The sequence below is a fragment of the Xiphophorus hellerii genome, chromosome 6 (genome assembly GCF_003331165.1).
Source record: "Xiphophorus hellerii strain 12219 chromosome 6, Xiphophorus_hellerii-4.1, whole genome shotgun sequence".
Lineage (NCBI taxonomy): Eukaryota > Metazoa > Chordata > Actinopteri > Cyprinodontiformes > Poeciliidae > Xiphophorus > Xiphophorus hellerii.
The window spans coordinates 21067573-21086744 of NC_045677.1; the positions used below are offsets into that span (position 1 = coordinate 21067573).

General features: G+C 35.8%; 1 protein-coding gene across 1 annotated transcript in view; it reads right to left on the reverse strand.

Annotated features, from left to right (window-relative positions):
• The window catches only part of insra (insulin receptor a), a 62619-nt gene extending 49813 nt beyond the window's left edge, over positions 1-12806 (reverse strand). The window contains exon 1 of the mRNA XM_032564724.1: positions 11664-12806. Coding sequence (XP_032420615.1) covers positions 11664-11751 — 88 coding nt within the window. The 5' untranslated portion in view covers positions 11752-12806. The remainder of the gene's footprint in view (positions 1-11663) is intronic.
• Positions 12807-19172: the final 6366 nt, after the last annotated feature.

Sequence of the window (19172 nt, forward strand, 5' to 3'; positions counted from 1 at the left end):
TTATTGAAGTACTAGTTGGCAGAGGTTCCCTGTACACACGTTAGCCTGATAATATCCCAATAATAATAAACATGCTGCGGAAACACCAGCTGGCGTTAGCTACAAGATTTGTGGCACAGGTTTAAAGCCAAAACAGGCAAGTAATGTCTAATCTCAAAGTTTAAGTTCATTAACTGATTCAGTTATCGTCCAAAATTTACTGAAATGGAAACATGTTTTGTTCCGGTTTTAAATATCCATCTTTGATTTAAAATGTATTATTTTTTTTAATTATCCTGGAAGAAAACCAAAGACAACGTGTAGTGGTGTGGAGGTTCGCTTTCCAGTTGAAACGAACAACCAGAACCACAGAGGAATAGTTTAAAATCAAAGCATCCATTTGTTAAAATGGTCTAGTCAAAGTCCTAAATCCAACTGTAAATTTTTGGCAAAGGTTTACCCTCACATGCTCTTCATTTAGTCTAGCTAAGATGGGAGAAATTTATCAAAGATGAATGGTAGGAATGGGTGTTGTGAATCAGCTTTGGCTATAAACAATGTGACGCAAACATTACATTGTCTTGATTTGTGTTTCTTGTATCTGTCAGTATCAAAACAGCAATAAAATAAAAATAAAAATCATTCTCTGTGTGTGCAAAGCTGGTAGAGACATAGCCCAAAAATACTTGGAGATATAACTGCAGGCGTACACAAAGTATCTACAAAGTATTGATAAAGGATTGCTGAATACAAACGACACATGACACTGCAGATACTTGTTTGTAAAAACTTATTATGTAGCTACATAGTTGTTATGTTAGCCTATAACATAAAATACAAGTAAGATCCATTAAGGCTTAAGATTGAAAAGTGACAAAAAGTGAACAAGCTTTAATCCATTTAACTTTAAACATTCACCTAAAAGAAATGAAAACAATCTGCTTGAAATCCCTGAACATTTGCAACCCTAAAGGCGCCTCTCTCTCCGTCTGTCTTGTACGAGTGGAAAAAGGCGAATCATCGCAGGGCGACGAGTCCAAGCTCCTATCAGTGTACACTTTCGGTCAGCCCTGTATTTTTAGCACCACATTCCCAATAGAGAATCTAATACACAGCAGTCACACCAATAGAGGCTCGCGCTGCAAACTGGAACATGGCCGCCCTGGTGTGTAAGTGAGGAATTTCAGAGCGGCAGCAGAGCTAGAGGTGTTTGAAGACCGTCGCGTTTTTGTACATGTGAACAAAAGTTTGGCCGAAACGGTTTTAAACAAACAACAATTAAAACTTGACTCCATGACAATGAGGCACAAGTTAAATATGCCTCCCTAAATGTAATGATCCCTAGGCTGGAAGACAACACAAAGGTTACCATGGTGACAAGGCAAGGCCATACATCCCGTAATTTAGCCAGAGGCTGGAAACAGCCGAGTGGCTCTGAGTAATCGATTAGAGTGATTAGAAAAGGAGATTTTCATTGACTGCAGACACCAAAAGTCTAAAACAGCCTGCATGTCTGAGAAAAAGAAACATGTAAGATTTATTTAAATTAAGTCTTATGAATACTTTAAATAAAACCAAGCAAGAAATAAAATATCTAAAATGTATGCTATGCATATTTTTTGGATGTTGGTCGTGTCAACCTTTCATTATTTCATATTTGAAGTTTTGGTCTTTTCATGCACAGCTGGACATTTTCATACCATCCTGCATCATTTTGATAACAGTTAAGCATGTTGGTTCAAAATGAATGAATTTGGTCAAGATAAAAGTTATCTGGAGCCATTTGTTTGTATTTTAAGTTTAGTAAAACTCTGGTAAGGACCAAAGCTTTACTGTGGTGCACAAATGGGAATAATCCTGCAGTTCCTGCATTTTCTATTAGCTTGTACTTCATCAGGGTCTCCCCCAATGTATTATAAGCCTGGCGGGCCACCAGGCTTTATTTGTGCCCCCACCAGGCTAAGCATTGCTTATTTATTTATTACGGTTTTTTTTATGTTTGCATTTCTTAAGACTTTATAGTTGGTATTCAGGTGTTAATCTTCCAGTCTTTCTATAACACATAATTATCAAGTGATATTTTCAAATTTTCTGTCAACTTGAAACATTTTTTAACTCAAAAATACGACGGGTCGCGCGATGAATGACTGCCAAACCCCCACCTACGAGGCTTAGCCAGTTTTCTGGGGGAAACCTTGCTTTAGTCTGCCCTTTATTCGTTAGATGGTCAAGGTTCATTACATTTCATAGACAATACGCACGAGTGAGTTTGTTTATTGTGGTAGTGTTTTTTATGTGCTGCAAATGTAAAAACTTGGGTTGCAAATAGGCCTGTTACGAACAATAAATCAATTAATCGCACAATAAATTAAAATAAACAAAATTTTCATTTGCTTGATTTATCGTTTTCCCCCTGTTCTCTCTCTTTTTACCAAAACCTGAATGATAAAAGTCTTCAGTCTGGGGCTTTCTTCTCAACTAGACCTTTTTTTTGAAAGATAATTTTGTTTGCACAAACTTCATAATTAATTTTTTTGTTGTCGTTTCTGTTGCTTTTTTATTTATTTTGGATATTTAAAATGTCTTCCTGCGACAGACTGGCGACCTGTCCAGGGTGTATCCCGCCTCTAGCCTGGAACGTTAGCTGGAGATAGGCACCAGCATCTCCCAACCCATCTAAGGAACAAGGTTGTACAAAAAATGGATGGATGGATGGATGGATGGATGGAAAATGTCTTCCAGTTCCAATGTTTAAATGTTAATTAGTATTTAAAGTTTATTGATCCTTGACAATGTGATTTTGCATTACATGGTTTTCCCCCAGAAGACTTGCTAAGCCCGGTGGTTGGGCACATTCTTCGCACGGCTTGTTGTGTTTTTGAGTTAACTTTTTTTTTTAAGTTGACAGGAAATTAGAAAATATCACTTGATAATTATGTGTTATTGAAAGATTGAAAAATTAATCCCTGAACACCAATGATAAAGTCTTAAAAATGCACAAATGTTGAAAAGATTTAAATAAATAAGCAATGCTAAGCCTGGTGGGGGCACAAGTAAAGCCTGGTGGACTGCCAGGCTTATTATGCACTGGGGGGAACCCTGCATTGTTATGCCACTATTACTATTATGTTACTTGAAGATGGTCTCAAAACAACAATATTATTGTTTATCGCAAGAAGTTCTAGGACGATTTATCGTTACAGCAAAATTTGTTATGGTGACAGGCCTAGTTTGAAAATACATATCACGTAAATATGTGTCATTAAAAAAATAAATAAATAAAATAAAAAAATAAAATAAAAATATATATATATACAAAATATACTGTATAAACAACAATCTGCTAGTTGTGTTTCTTCACTGAAACAAAAACTAAGAAAATGAACTGCAGAGTAAGACTAAAACTTAATATCTTGACTGCATGGTGATGAATGAAGAAAATATTGGCATTCACTTTTTAAAAATTGGACATATTTCTTCTATGGAAGACTTTTAAAAAAATTGATTTCTGTTTCAAGGTGACACAGGTGGATAACTATGAAAGGACCACCAAGGATTAAAAAAGCAAGCAACGAATACCTAAAAGATTGTACTTACCCTTCTTCAAACCAACAAAAAAATTTTAACAAAGAGAAATCATCATTCTTTCATTAAAGATTATTATTTTTTTTTTTACTTTATCAACTCATCAGCTTATCGCTGTAAAAGCTTTACTACGCAGCGCTGCTTTTGGATTCAGTGGGTGACGCTTGGAGGTGGTCTGGTTCACATTAATCAAGCCACAATCAAAGTCAATGAGGCATAAAGGAAATCCATAGAGCTTGATCACATTAGAGAGCAGGGAAAAAAACAAATCCACATACTAGATCTGACCTCTGTGACCCCGTTTAGAAAAGTAATGTCCCAGTCTGCGCAAAATCCTGACATACACAATAAATAAATGCATGCACTCTCACTTAGCACCATCTAATGATTTCAATCAAATGAATCATGTAAATTACTCAATGAAAATAAGTTTTCTGCTTGTACTTGAGCTGAAGCATTGGTTCAGAATTAAACAGTTATTATATCTGAAGCTGCTACCCCCGCGACCCGACCCCGGATAAGCGGAAGAAGATGGATGGATGGATGGATGGATGGATGGATGGATGGATGGATGGATGGATGGATGGATGGATGGATGGATGGATGGATGGATTATATGTGCAACAGCTGAGGGAGACACTCGGTCCATTTTGATTTCAGCAGCATCAACTCTCACAGTCTCACTACGTCTGCGAGCAGCAACTGGCCCCGACGATGATTTCTGATCTCATGATCTGAGTGAATGTGGGTGGAGGGGGCTGGGAGGTGAGCAGGGTGTTAAAAGTTGTTGTATATTACTGCTGGACCCTGTAGAGAAGTGAGGCCTCAAAATGTATGCAAGAAAGCAAACAGAGTGTTTGCAACACTTCCTCTTTCAAGGTTTTACAGTTCTGTTATTTTGTCACCTAAAAACAAAGCAAAAACATGAAAACATAGTAGAGTACTCGCTGTCCTGAAAACTTTAAAACAAGTTTAACTTCCTGGTTTAAGGAATAATTAACTTGCAGTAAGGAAAAGATATGAAATATGCAGCCATATGTACCATAAATGTAATTTTAACATTCAGACATTACAATTTAGTTAACTGTGTGTTCATCCTGGTAAGACTAATGAAGCAAAAACCAACCATTATTCCTCACTTTCTCCAGTTGTTTAAATTATTGCTGTGATGAACTTTGTTTTTCTTTTCTGTAGAAGGTCCAGTACCTTTTCCTGGATAGATCATTGGCTGCTATATATTGAGTTTTCCTTCAGTTTTTTTTTATATAAAGTATTTGTTGTTCACTACTTGTGGTTTTAGGTCTGTTCTTTGCTTGACCTATTGTTGCCATTAACCATTTGCAGTTTCTGATGGTTTTCTTCCCCATAGAAAGTATTCCTGGTCCAATTCTTCTCTCAAGGTTTCCCTCATTAAACTTGCTAAGCCTGGTGGTTGGGGCGCTCGGCAGTCATTCATCCAGCGACCTGTCGTGTTATTGAGTTAAAAATGTTTAAAGTTGACAGGAAATGTGAAAATATAATTTGATAATTATGTTATTTGAAGATTAATATCTGGACACCAACTATAAAGTCTTAAAAATTGCAAACATTAAAAGAAAACTTAAATAATTTTTCCATTAAAAACACTAGTGCTCCAGCGATTGTTTAGCAGTGTTTCTTTCCTGGACAAAGCCATTGATGGAAACATTATTGCCAATTACTGTATATCTGTACTGGCAAACCTTGAGACAGATTCTGTGCAGATATGTTTTTCTTTTTTTAAAGTTGGTTTTTAAAACTGAAATTTCCCATACTTCATGTACAGGTTTATGGCTCAGATTTATGGACTTTGGGTATAGAGAGGTTTTTCAATCGCAGAAAAAAACAGAACTGAGAAAAATCAGAAACAGAGGCACCTTTGAAAGTTCATATTAATATTTATTAATGTGCATCAGTGTTTAGCCTTTGAGTGAGTTTTAATTTAGTGAATAACATAAAAAATATTTAAAAGGTACTGATACTTGACCATTGATGTTTATATTAAATGAGTCTTTTTGACTGCTGAGCAGGAAGTTTTTAAACTGGGGGCCAGTGATAACTCTTGTGGTGTTACACCAAAAATAATGCTTCAAAGTAATGTGTAAATGTTAACGGTCGCCACCATACCCTCAATTAAATAGATACAAAACTAAGATTTTTAAAAATATCTTGTGTGAAACACGCCAATCTCCGCCAATTTGGCAGACGGAGCTCAAAAGTTTTGTGAACTCTGCACATCTGTGAGTGAGGTTTTTTTTCTACACTAAACAAGTTAAGGCTAAACATTGTTCTGTTATTACTGATACACATGAGAGTTGATACAAGTAGCAACAACAGGGAACAAGCCAAACCTAAATATACTTACCACTAAAACCTTAGGGACAAAGACAAAAACTGTTTCAACATCTAATCTTGAAATTGCTGTTTGGCTCTTTATGGATGATGAGCTTAATTTGGGTGTTAATGCTGAACTGGTTTGCCGCCACTGCTAAATATACTCCGTTTTACTTCCACATAGAAAAAAACAAAACAAAAAAACAACTGACTCAATGCTCCAGTGTTTAGTTGTGTCTTTTTTTCTTAGACAAAACCACTGGTGGCACAAACAGTGCTCACTGATTTTCTGCCAAGGACTACTTGTCCACAGATTGTTTCTGTTTGTCTCTTTTATGGATGAAGGCACTGATTGATCTATTAGTGCCATTTATTCTGTGTGTCCTCTTGTTTTATAAAACCATTGCTCTTTCCCAGGACACAGACATTGACGGACGTTATTTCTGCCACTGTGCAACCTCTCCTTCATCATAAATATTTCTCTGTACCCAGTGACTCTGTCAATGCTAGCTGTCTCTGGTTTTCCTGTTGGTAGCTATTGATGTAGATAAGTATAAACTTCAATAACATCCAGGAAAGTTACAGTAGATCCCAAGAATTGGCAGAGGAAAAAGAAGATGAAATCTGCAAATAATTGAGAACCCCTTTAAAAGTAGTTTTAATTTCCAATTTTAATATGCAACAGGAAAACCATCTTGACACCAACGCAGTAGCTAACATCTAGGATTTACTTGGGCCCCCATCAGGCTAAGGATTGCTTATTTATTTTAGTTTTTTTTAATACTTTATAGTCAGTATTCAAGCACTGGTCTTCCAATAACACATAACTATCAAATGATATTTTCAAATTTCCTGTCAATTTTAAACCTTTTTTAACTCAAAACATTGTAGCCGTTTTCCTTCCCCATAGAGAAAAAGGCTGAAAACTGAACAAAGTAGGAATATTGAATCTTGTTTTGCAGCTAAGAGGGAGAAGCTTCCTGCCCACTGTCACCACATGCTTGAATAGGAGAAAAAAACAACTGCAAAGTCAACAACTCAAAGCAGTTAGCTGGTCTTTCTTAAACAATCTTAAGCCATAATTTAGACTTATTACTTAATAAAGAAAATAGAGAATAGGTTTAAACCAGTTAAAGAGCCATCAGATCCATGAGTTTACATCAGGTTGTTATGAGTGAAAAAGATAGATCACAAAACCCATTCTTGGGATTTTGTCATGTGCCTAATGCGCACCAAAGATCATTTAGTTGTTCACTTAAAAACCACATTTTCTCCTTGCTTTACAATATTTTTTAAAATAAAATCAAAACCTCCTCATCCCCCAACATAACCTGTTGTTTTTCTTATTGTAGATAACCACCACATGTTTATCTGAAAGCACCGCGAGGCAGTTCAGTGACTTGACACTACAATGTCAAGCCGTCGTGCTGAAACAGCTAATGTCCGGGTAATCATCCACACTCTTGATGGCCATTTAAAAGAACTTTGATTTTGTGTGGGTGTTGAGGGCAACACTTGAAGAGTGGGATAATAATTACCTCTCAAGTTTGAGAGTGCAATAACAAACAACAGAGGAACTGTGTCAAAGGTCAAAGATCTGACACAACAAGCCTTCCCCTTGTTGGACACATTTGTAGACAAAGTGAAGGAAGGCAGGTGTGCCACATAACTATCATAAAGATTGTAATTTTCTTATAAGAACCTGTCATCCTGGATTTAGCCGCCATTGTTGAGTTTGACAAGCACAAAATCGCTCTTTTGAATCCATGTCAAATATGAATTTGGTACCTGAGACCACATAGGGTGTTTACGAGTAGCGACAGGTGTGATGATGGCAGTTTCATTGCTTTACGATTGTTCCCCTCGCCAGGGCGACTAAATCAGACCTGCCTGACTACAGGGCTCGTTGTGACCAGAGTGCTGCTCAACAACACGGTGCCTGAGGCTTCACAGCGAACTCCTGCTGCTTGACACTCCAGTCAGAGTGATGTGTTATCGCAAGAATCAACCCAATCACCAGAGACTGCAACGTAAGCTGCTGCTTTTATTGGCTTTCAGGGAGTAAAACACTGCCAAACAACGATGTCCAAACAGTTGCAGTTTGAAAATAGACTAAAATGTTAGACCTGTCACAATATCAAAATTTACAAGACGATAAATTACTCCAGAAATTATTGTAATAGACAATAACATTGTTATTTTGAGAACATTTTCAAGTTGATAATAGTCTAATAATGCAAGTTTGCCCTGTTAAGGGCTAATAAAATTTTATTTTATAAAGAACACTTAACACAAGAACTATTTTTAAATATCCAAAATAAAACGTAGAAAACAAAAACAATAAACACAATGGAAATAAAAACAATACACAACCGAAACCATAATTAAAATGGATTGTGAAAACTGCCCTTCAAAAGAAATATTCGGAATAAAGAATGAAAACTATTGAGCACAATTGCTTATTGTGACAAGCTAGTTCCTTGTTAAGACTATTTCAAACTTTGTTAGAAAAACCATGACACTGAACGTATTTACAAAGTCGAGCGTAATTGTAAAAATAGAGGAAAACGATAAAAGGTTGCACATTTCATCAACGCATTTACTCTGACACTCTAAAATAAAATGCAACCAACTAACTGGCTGTAGAAGTAACTAAATTGATAAACGGGAGTCTATCAGTAAATAATTTAATCTTTTCTTAACCGTCCAGTCAGTGCCAGTTCTGTAAAACCAGGTCATACAGCTACTGAACATAAGCTTTCATTATTTAGTAAAACTTTCCATCAAGCTGAGCTGGACAGCGACCAAAAAGTAGCTCAGAAGTTTTTCTTCTGACTTCGACACCGGCCAGTTCAGCTTATGAAACCAGCCAGTGTGACAACCAGGTTCCACTCTTCAAGTCTGTGGTTGACTCAAGACCGAGAAGACCAAGAAGGGAGGGTGAAGCAATGCAATTACACAACTTCTCCTCGTTTTTTTAGTCAGGATTCTTGTTCAAACTGGTTTGAAGATAACTCTATATAAACTCATCTTTACAGAATGGCAAAAGGAAGCCGTTCTCTCCCTTCGAAACATCGAGAAAAACTGAACCAGTGGAGTGAGTTTCAGCACCATGCTGTCAAGTCCACAAGGGAGGAAACTTTCTTAAACGATTATAAAGAAAATCAAAAGTAATTTCACATTTTTACTATGCCAAATCCATTCAAATCCAGCTGAAAGGGACTCATTATGATCAAACAGATTTCTGTATGTGTTAATTATCAAACAGCTTGTTTCTAATCATTACTTTAAGAGTGAAACTCACAGCATGGTGTTAAAAACCAAATTAATGCCACTCCATTTGGAGCAGAGCCACTCTTGGTGTTCTAATAAAATCCAAACAAAATTTCCACAAGTTGTGACACAATTACAACATTGTTCCCTGCTAATAAACATCCTCGCTGTACAGTAGGTTACACCAGCAAGTAGGTCCCACAGCTCTGCAACTCACTTCTTTGGAAGAACAACTAATATTTGCTTTATGTAAAGACTCTTAGTGGTGTAAAACAGTGAGTGTGCGCAAACATGAAAATGTCTCCGGGCGACGCGCAGATGGATTCATTCACTCCTATCACCTAAGTTGGTGAACAGAAAGGGATTTTCAGGAGCTGTGAAAAGGGCTCATTGTTGCATTCTTGTGCTGACCACAGCGTCGACCCAAAGGCCTTCCATTTATAATAACTGGCGGCTAATTCTGTCCAATTCTCAGACTACTTACTTAATTGGGACAAAACATTGTGTTTACAGTTGCTGCACAGTCACACACACAGCCGATAAGTGTCAACCTTTGTCCCTTCAATGCAGTCATTGGATACAATACCGCCGCCGCTTGCTGCTAGCATACCTTTATCAACCCACCATCGCTAACAAAACAAGAAATCTGGACGTGCAATTTTTCTGTTTAAGGTACACAAATTAGAAGAGGTTTCGCAGCGAAAGGGCATGAAAATGAAATACTAGAATTTACAAAGGAAAATATTGTCCTACTGTAATCATTTTTAATGTGTCACTGTAGTGAAATGTATCAGGGAGGACTGACAAATTTAAACAGCGGGTTTCCAAGAGTAAGTAATAAATTAAAAATGATTTCCTCAAGCTTCTGCCCAGAGGTCTCCAGTGCCGTTCAACACTAGGCTTTTCAGTTTTACTCTTATTTATGGGGCTGCCACAGTAAGAGTCTGTTTGTTTCTGCAGTCTGGTTTCATTTATAAGATTTGATTGCTAAAAAAAACAAACTCCAAACAGTTTTTCTTCTGGCTGTAAGCTGATTTATTGAGTGGTGAAATATGTCAAAATGCTCTTTCAGTGAAGGAGTGAATACTGCAGAAGTCCGGGGAAATATTTCCTACCTGTGGCCGTCAACCTGCGCAACTCCTCCTTATGACCACAGACTGTCACTTGCACTCATGCTATTTTTTTGCAGTACCGCAAACTTAGGATAGGATACAGATTGATGTACATACTATATATTTACTAGTACTTGTTCTTTGCAGACATGTCTGCACGAACAGAAAGAAAAACATTTGACTGCAATCAATCAACAAATATAAACCACAATTAATGAGGTACGCTCTAGGACACACAATAAGCAATTGCTAAATTAATGTTTTACTTTGACAAAAAAAAAAGCATCGAAATCAACTTTCATCAGACAAATACAATCTTGGCAATACAAACCTTTTACGTATCTTAACTTACTTTTTCTATGTCATTTATATTGCTATTAAATTTTTAATTTAAAGTTGTAGTTCTGAGAAAAAAAAGAAGTTTTTAATACAGAAAATAATAAAACAAACCTTTGCGTAAAAGTCTTACAAAGCAGCTCCAAATTCAGTCAGAAAGTAGGATTTTCATTTCATGAACAAATCCTCTGATCCTGAAGCTTAAACAATAAGATCTATTTGTCTGTTTTTATAGCCTGGCTTAATTTAGATTAGTCAAGATTTGGTAAACAAAACATCCAGTCACAGTTTTTCTTATGGTAGTTACTAGATTGAGTGATGAAGAAAACATAATAATGAGTAGAAAGTATTTTATAATATGTCTATATATTCATTGTAGTACAGTGGAACAAATTAATCTTTTTTAGGCATGTTTAATAATAGACGTCTCATTTTTAATCAATTGTCCTTTTTAATACTCTGGAAAGCAGAACTAAATTTATAGCATAATAGTTTTTATAGCTTTTTAACATATTTAAACACTTTTCTTGTCTTAAGAAAGGTAATCTGTCCAATAAAATGTTTAGATTCATTAAATACAATAAACAAAATAAAGCAGACATTTCACACTAAAGGATGACAACAAATCTGAAGAAGATATTTTAATATTGTCAAATGTGAAGTGTTTTCTAACTCATTTATTCATACAGTTTCCTCTAACATTTTTATTTAACCTTTACTTCCCACAAAAATTGTCGATATTATTATTATTTGTATGTTTGAGGAGTTAATCGTTTTTTTAAAGAATTTATTCAAAGCGTTTTCCTTTTATTAGTTTTTTTTTTTTTTAAGTCAGGTAATAATTTTAATTTATCAAACGTTAATCTGCAAATATGCGGTTTTAAAATCATCTCTGGGTATTGCACAACTTTTGTTTTTCATTGCACATTCACAAAACGATGGACGGCAATAAAAACTGCAACGAAAACACCACAGTAAGTCGATGTTGGTCGAGTTAAAGTATAATAATCATCGGTTTTCACTTACTTTCTCCATGCGCAGAGTGACAGCTCATCACAAGGCAGACAGCGGCCAAAACACAGCCCAAAGTCCGGAGCCACATAGCTGCTACCATCCAACCACCGCTCCGGCCAAAATACACGATAATCCCGTGCGAGAGGTGTGGGGGGGTGAACAGTCCAAAAGCCGCAAAAGATATGCGCTCAGGAAGCAGGGTTTGTTTGGCAGCGTGGGCCAACAGGTAAACAAAAATAAATAAAAGACATCCCGGAAGATGGGCGGAGGAACGAGTCCAACGTGTTCACTCAAACACAAGCTAACGCAGCAGCAGCGGCTACAGCTAGCCGCTCCGTGAAAAATGTCCCCGCACCGACACCAGTACCACACACGAGCATTTATTTTGTCACTTAAACGTTGCGCCTACGTTAAACCAGACCAAACGGAGCTCATGAGCTCATTCGTGTCCGCAAGGAGGAAATAAAAAGTAGACTTGTTGAGCTTGTTTTAGCCGTTGTTGCTGCTAGCTCGGGAAGCTAGCCGCTGGCTGCTCCAACTCTGGTCCAGGCCACAAGTGAAGTTCAGCAACCTCCCCAGTCAGCGCAAACTTCAGGAAATGTCACAAATAAGCCGCTTGCTTGCACTGCACCCAGTTTTTAAAAACCCATGAAAGATGCATGGATGCAAAGCAAGTAAAAAAAAAAATAAAAAAAGTCCAGCTTTATTGTAATTCAGGGGGATTTGTGGCGTAATGTTAGAGAGTCTTTCGTAGAAGAAAAAACAAATCCAGACAGAAAAAGAGTTCAGCCTGCTTCGCTTTCTTATCTTGATTAATATGTTGGTGCTCGTTAAGAAGCTTGAGGGCTCCCCAGGCTTTGCAGAGATTTCACGTCCACTCTGGAAAAAGCTGACAGGCAGACTTGGTCGCGGATCAGAAGCGCTCCACTCTCCTTTTTGTTTGAGAGTTAAAGATAACAAGGGGAAAAAACGCTCCAAGTTGGCTTGACTCTCTGCACATCTGTCTGCTACAAAAACTGCACATGCATGTGGATAACTAGGAAAGAAATAAGAGCTTTAACTTTCTTTTTTCCTGTTTTTTCCCTCCACAGACAGAGGTAGATTGTGGAGTCTCCTGTAGGATCCCCTTCTTCCCAGGCTCTCCGCCAGTAAACAAACCCTGCCAGAGAGCCAGAAGGGCTTGAGGGGAAATACGGACTGGAGCTTAAAGGATTACAAAAACCACTCAGACAACCTTTAAGGCGTTTAGTTGGGTACAGGTACTCCTGCAAGTCATTATATTTAGTTTGATATAACGCTCATCAGAATATGTAATCCAAAATATGTCATTTGTTTACTAGAAAAGTAGCGCCAGGTAGAGTTGGGTAGTAACCAGTTACATTTACTCAATTACATATACTTGAGTAACTTTTGTGGGGAAAACGTATCAAATTCACCAGACACAAACACTTGCAGTTTTTTTTAAGTTTCATTTTTTATTATTGTAAGAAATTTATTTGGAAAAAAAAGTTTCTTTTGCCTGATTTTGTTATTTTGCAATTATGAATTATTTTCATTTTCCACATAGCTTTAAATTTTGGTCCATCTGATGATGTACTTCTAAAATATTTGATCAGTTACTCAGTACTTGAGTAACCTTTTTACCAAATACTTTTTTTACTCTTACTTGAGTAATTTCTTGGACTGGCTACTTCCTACTCTTACTTGAGTAAAAAAATGCTGAAAGTAGTGTTACTCTTACTTCAGTAATATTTTGACATACTATGGCAACATATTTTTACTCAGGTGAAAGTACAAAGTAGTCGTCCAAGAAATTACTCAAGTAAAAGTAAAGAAGTACAACTGAAGTGCTGAGTAACTGATCAAAACATCAATTTAATATTTAAAAATTACATAATCACAATGTAAATGTAACTCAGAATTACGTAAGTAATGTTTTTGAAAGAAAAATTACTTTTATAAGAATTTTTACTATCCTGAAATTTGTATTTTTATTTGAGTAATTTTACTATGAAGTATTGTTACTGCTCACTTGAGTAAAATTTCTGGATTTTCTACCCACTGAATGAAAAACAAACATGTTTTAACCAACAATTCACCAAACACAGACACACCTGCAGTTTTAATTAAAGTTTCATACGTTTTTTTTATTGAAAGAAAATGATTTGGAAACATTTTCTTTTGCCTGGTTTTGTTCTTTTTTATTACTTCTATTTTATTATTGTCATTTTGGTCAATAAAATACCAAAACATCAACTTAACTTTATATTTTGGTCCATCTGATGATGCATTTTTAAATACTAGATGATTGATAATTTGATCTGTTACTCAGTATTTTATTAAATACTTTCTTACTCTTACTTGAGTACATTTTTTGGTTATACCATATAATTTTTGTATAGTTTATATGTGGATATGAATCCCATTGAAAGTCCATCCTGGAGCTGTAAATATGAGGCTTATTTTCTAAATTAGGCTATTATCTTCCTTCCACTTTAAATCTGGATCAGATGCTGATAAATTTTTTTTAAAAACCATCCTTAATTCTCATCCGGACTGCTTTTTAAATTTTTTAGCTTTACCCAAACCATCTTTATTTTTAGTGAACTGTTGGGAGGGGAAACGACGAGGAAGGAAAATATGCGTATGAATGAACCATTGTTTAAAAAAACACACTGAACTTGATTGTCCCTTTTAGGTCCTCTGCTGTTCTCACACTCGGACGGGGAGAAACAGAAGGATTACGTGTTTCACGCTCTTCTCACCGCTGAGCTCCCAGAGGCTGAAAATATCCCAGCACGTTCTTCCTGACGTGTTGTTCTTGTGCCCTGCGTTTGTGCCAAAATGCCAATCTCCGTTGCCACTGCTAATTCTGTTTACATCCTCCATTAGAGCCGAGACGTGTTTGATCGCCGGTCATCGCGTCCTGTTTTCTGACCACTGAACGGAGTCAAGTTCAATTCTTAAACGTAGACGAAAACGTTCTTAAACAGTCAATTCAGGAATCTTGTGTATCATTTAGAACAGAATAATGAAGCTGGAGCTCAGAGGTTAAGAGGTCATAGTTTAGCAAAAGCTCTTATGTCTTCGTTGAGTTGACTGGAAAACGATCATCAGGGCTAAATTGCACTGCTGTGAATTTGACATCTTAAGCATTAATCCAGCATAGATTGTGCCATCTGTAGGAGAGAGCGCTCTTAATGAGATTAAATCTTACAGTGAGTGACAAAGCCATGCCCCGCTTCTCATTCATGAGCTGAACTCTATTATTAACTTTATTATCTGAGGTCCTCAAATAAATAAGACATTTTTTCAAAATTTGACACAGTCCTTGGTTAAAATGTCATGTTTTTGTGATGACCATGATATGTTATTTCAGCATTTCTTCCTTATACAATGTGACATTTATCTTTAATATTCAAATGTTTAAAAGAAATAAGTATTTTAGATTGAAAACACACACACAAAAAAATGCAATAAATCCCTAAACTAATACTTTGTTAAAGGACCATTTGGTTTTGTTTGGTAGGAGTCCATCTCTAGAGAACTTAGCAGCTATATTCAACTACTAAAATGGCCTAGTCAAAGTTATGGACTGTGGAATGAAATGGGATCTATTGTGTCTTTGTGACAGGCTGGGAACAAAAAATAAATTAAAATACAACTGTTCAATCTGTCTTTTGAGTTTTGGACTTTTTTTGTATCCCTGATTCATCGGCTTCACAAATAAAAAAACATTCCTCAGGAAATGAGTGAAATGCAGCCAAAACATCTCAATAAAACTCTGACAGTTAACGCAACTGCTGCACAAATAAAAGATTACAAGAAAGTCACAATCATTGGGAAGCAAATAAAGAAATGTAACAGATTTACTTCCAGTATTTAGAGCTCCTGGTGGATATCATGATCAAAAAACATCACAAATGATCAATATTGTTTTGATTTATTGAGAAATAAATGAATTAATTGCTCAACTGTTCTTTATAATAAATATTTTTCATATTCCTGATGTGATTCCTGATGTATTGTATTTTAAATAGTCTTTTTAATATTCAATACATCATTTATATATATATATAAAAAATCATCCTACTCAGTTGCACATCCTTTGGATTTGAGTAAGCTATTTTTATTTCTAACTACACAGTATTTTATTTACTGTATTATCCTGTACAGTGTATTATTATTATTAATGTTGGTATTGTTTATCATGATTTTTCATTTTCTATTCTATTCCAGTCTGCTGGATGTCATTGATTCTCTCTTGAATTAGCATGGTATGCTAATACTTTAGCTTACTTCATGTTGACAAACAAGATTCTAATTTTGTGATTTCTAATGAATCACATAAAAAAAAAAAAAAAAAATCTAAATAATGTCCGACTTTCACCCTTTGAAATAAGAATTTTTCAAAATAACAAATTTTGTCAAATGCTTACGTTTGTCTCCCATGTTGCGGCGCAGACCGGATGAGGTCATTGGCTCAGACTTATTGATGGGCTATTGAGGGGTGAGAGGAAGAAAAAACAAATGACTCATGAACACATGATCAGAATGTGCTAAAACCCCTGTAATCCTGAGCGCCGGGGTCAGGTCAGTCTGCTAAAAGTGGAGCAGAACAACATGCAAAACATAACTGGAGTGGGCTGCTGTTTGTCACCAGCTGCAGGTAGCGGGCGGTCGAGATGGATGAAAATACACACAGTGCTGCTTTTATTTTACATAAAAGGCTTTATCATGATTTAGTTTGACTAATTCTTGGGTTAGAATAATATTTGGCATGTTCTGCCAGTTTAATATTGTCTCAAAACACCTTCATTAACAATCTAATTTGAATTTAATATAATTTAAATGTGGGTGTGTAGGATAGCTTTGAGTATTCATCGTCTGACTCTCAGAATGGTGAGAACGTAAAATTTAGTTGCAACCACAGATTTTAAGTATTTAATTGGATTTTTAAGTCGTAGAATAATCAGAGGCATCTTCAGATTCTGTGCAACACTGACTGCTACTGGAGATCCTTCCTGTCCAACAGTGACTATTTGAAGATACTTGGATGATATGAGTTACAACAACATTTAATTTAACCCTTCTAATTGAACTGATTGTCAGACTTCTGCTAAAAGAATATAATTTAATTCCACCCCAGAGTTTGTTATACTGATTTTATACCATCTAAACACTTTATTCTGTTGTCCAACTTTCTTCTCTTAATTCATGACTTAATTGTTGGATCCAATCTCCATAATTGCTACCAATTAAGCACCTCACCAGAAATCAGACACAGTGTCAAAGCCACATGTGAAGCAATCCTCCGAGCAATCTGAGCTTTAGTTGATGTTTTTCTTGGCGTTCCAGTTGATGAGAAATGTGGATCCCATTGTGAAAATGTTGCTGCTTATGGCCCAACATTGATGTCGCCATCTAATCTGAACGTTTGTGGTTTAGAGGAATAAAGGAGCGACTTGGCCGGAATCGATGAGAGAAGAACTACTGTCTTTAAGAAACAGGAGATTAAAAACACCAATTTTTATAAACAAGGCAACAAGAGGCAGTAAATCAAAATATGCCATCTGTAAAATAATTCGATTTTGAACTTTAATGCATGTCATTCCACTCAAATTAATCAATTTACAATTTATTGTGCCAAAGCTCTTATCTAAGAGCTAAATGAATATCAGTGCTTGGATAAATAGCCTGCATTCATTTATAATTACGTAAAACTGAAGCCAGCAAGAGTGCAAAAAATCTCACCATATCATAATTATGAAATTTTTTGTTATTTTCTTATTTATCTGATCAATTTATTTCAAAATAAAATAAATATTTTTAAGGAGTTAATCATGTCCGTAGGCCTGTCACGACAACAAATTTTCCTGGACGATAAATTCTTCCTGTATTTATTGCGATAAACCATAATATTGTTGTTTTGAGATCATTTTTAAGTAATATCATGGTAACGGCAAAATTAATAATGCAAGAGCACATCCTAAAAGATCAGTAAACTTTCAATTCTAATGAACATTTAACACTGGAACTGGAAAACATCTTAAATATCTAAAATTAATAAACAAAACAACAAATAAAATTCATTTTGAAGTCTTTGTAAACAAAATTATTCTTCAAAAAAGGGCTAGTTGAGACAAAAGCATCAAACTGAAGACTTTTATCATCCAGTTTTTGGTAAAAAGAGAGAAAAAAAGAGCTAAACGATAAATCATGTCAATGAAAATAATTGAGTTTGCTTTAGTGTATCAAGCAATTAATTGATTTATTGATTATTGTGACAGGCCTACATGTCTGCCACACAGAGTTTCCTACCAAAGGTGAGTTGCAGGACTTTAATCTCACTTGTGGCATAAAGAATGTTCCTTTGCGGCGCCTTTAAGGAAACTTAAACACATCCGATATTTACAGGTTGGCTGTTGAAAGCTGCTTCTCTCACAGGATACACTGCCTGGAAATCAGACCTGGAAAATCAAACAATGAGCAAACATGGATTTCTTGAAAGAGATTGTGAAATTTTCTCTGACATCAACAACAAAAAGAAAACAACACATGGCAAAGTTCACATAACACCATGCAGACTTGGCTGCTGTGTGTTGAATGGTTAGGAGATGGAATAATCTGATCCAATAATATGACAACATGAAAAGATGTTTTCCTCCCTGCAGCTGTTGGACTTTACAACCAGATGTGGCACCAAAAAATTAGATTAAGCCGGAGTTATGTGCAAAGGAGACTGTAGTCTTGTGCAGTTGTGTGAAAATAACAGCAGCTTTTCTTTCTTCATTTCTTGTAGGCTGTTGTGTTTCGTGTGCACAAATATACACATCTGGTAAAAAAAAATTATCCTTTAAAAAGCTTCCCACCATAGTTTTCTTATATTTTGTCCCATCTCGCCCGATCGATCTGCTCTAACTGAATCTGGTTTGTAACTTATTTGGAAATCACATTGCCTAAGGTTCAACTTCCTGTCTGATGTCTTGAAATATTTTATTTCTTCAGTTGAACTTTTATTTAAACCAAGAAGGGCAAATTAATAACATTTACTTTTATTTACAATGACTTTTGAGGGAAAAACAGTGCAAACACCAATGAAATGAAGGACATTTAAAAAGACAAGACTAAATCAACATAAGGTCAACCTTTATTACGCCCAGTTATTAAGGTAATACATCAAGTTCTATACAATTACTTCACGTCTTTGCAGGATCAGCTTGTTCGCAGAAATGGCGCAGGTTTTCTGTGCTTGTTAAGATTTGATGTTGTTGTTTTTGTTTTCTTTTTCTGCATTGCCAGAATCCTGTTTTTAGTGGAAAGCTCTCCGGGTTCGACTTTAACTCTGGAGCTCACAGTATGTAACAAATACAGTAATCGGATCAAATTTCAATAATTATAATGTGCAGCGAGATAAACTGAACTGATTCCTGTCAGGCATGTCAACAATGTAAAGCAGCAGAGCAAAACGTTCTGAATCATAAAGTGTGAGTTCATGTTCATCTGACACATTTTGAATTT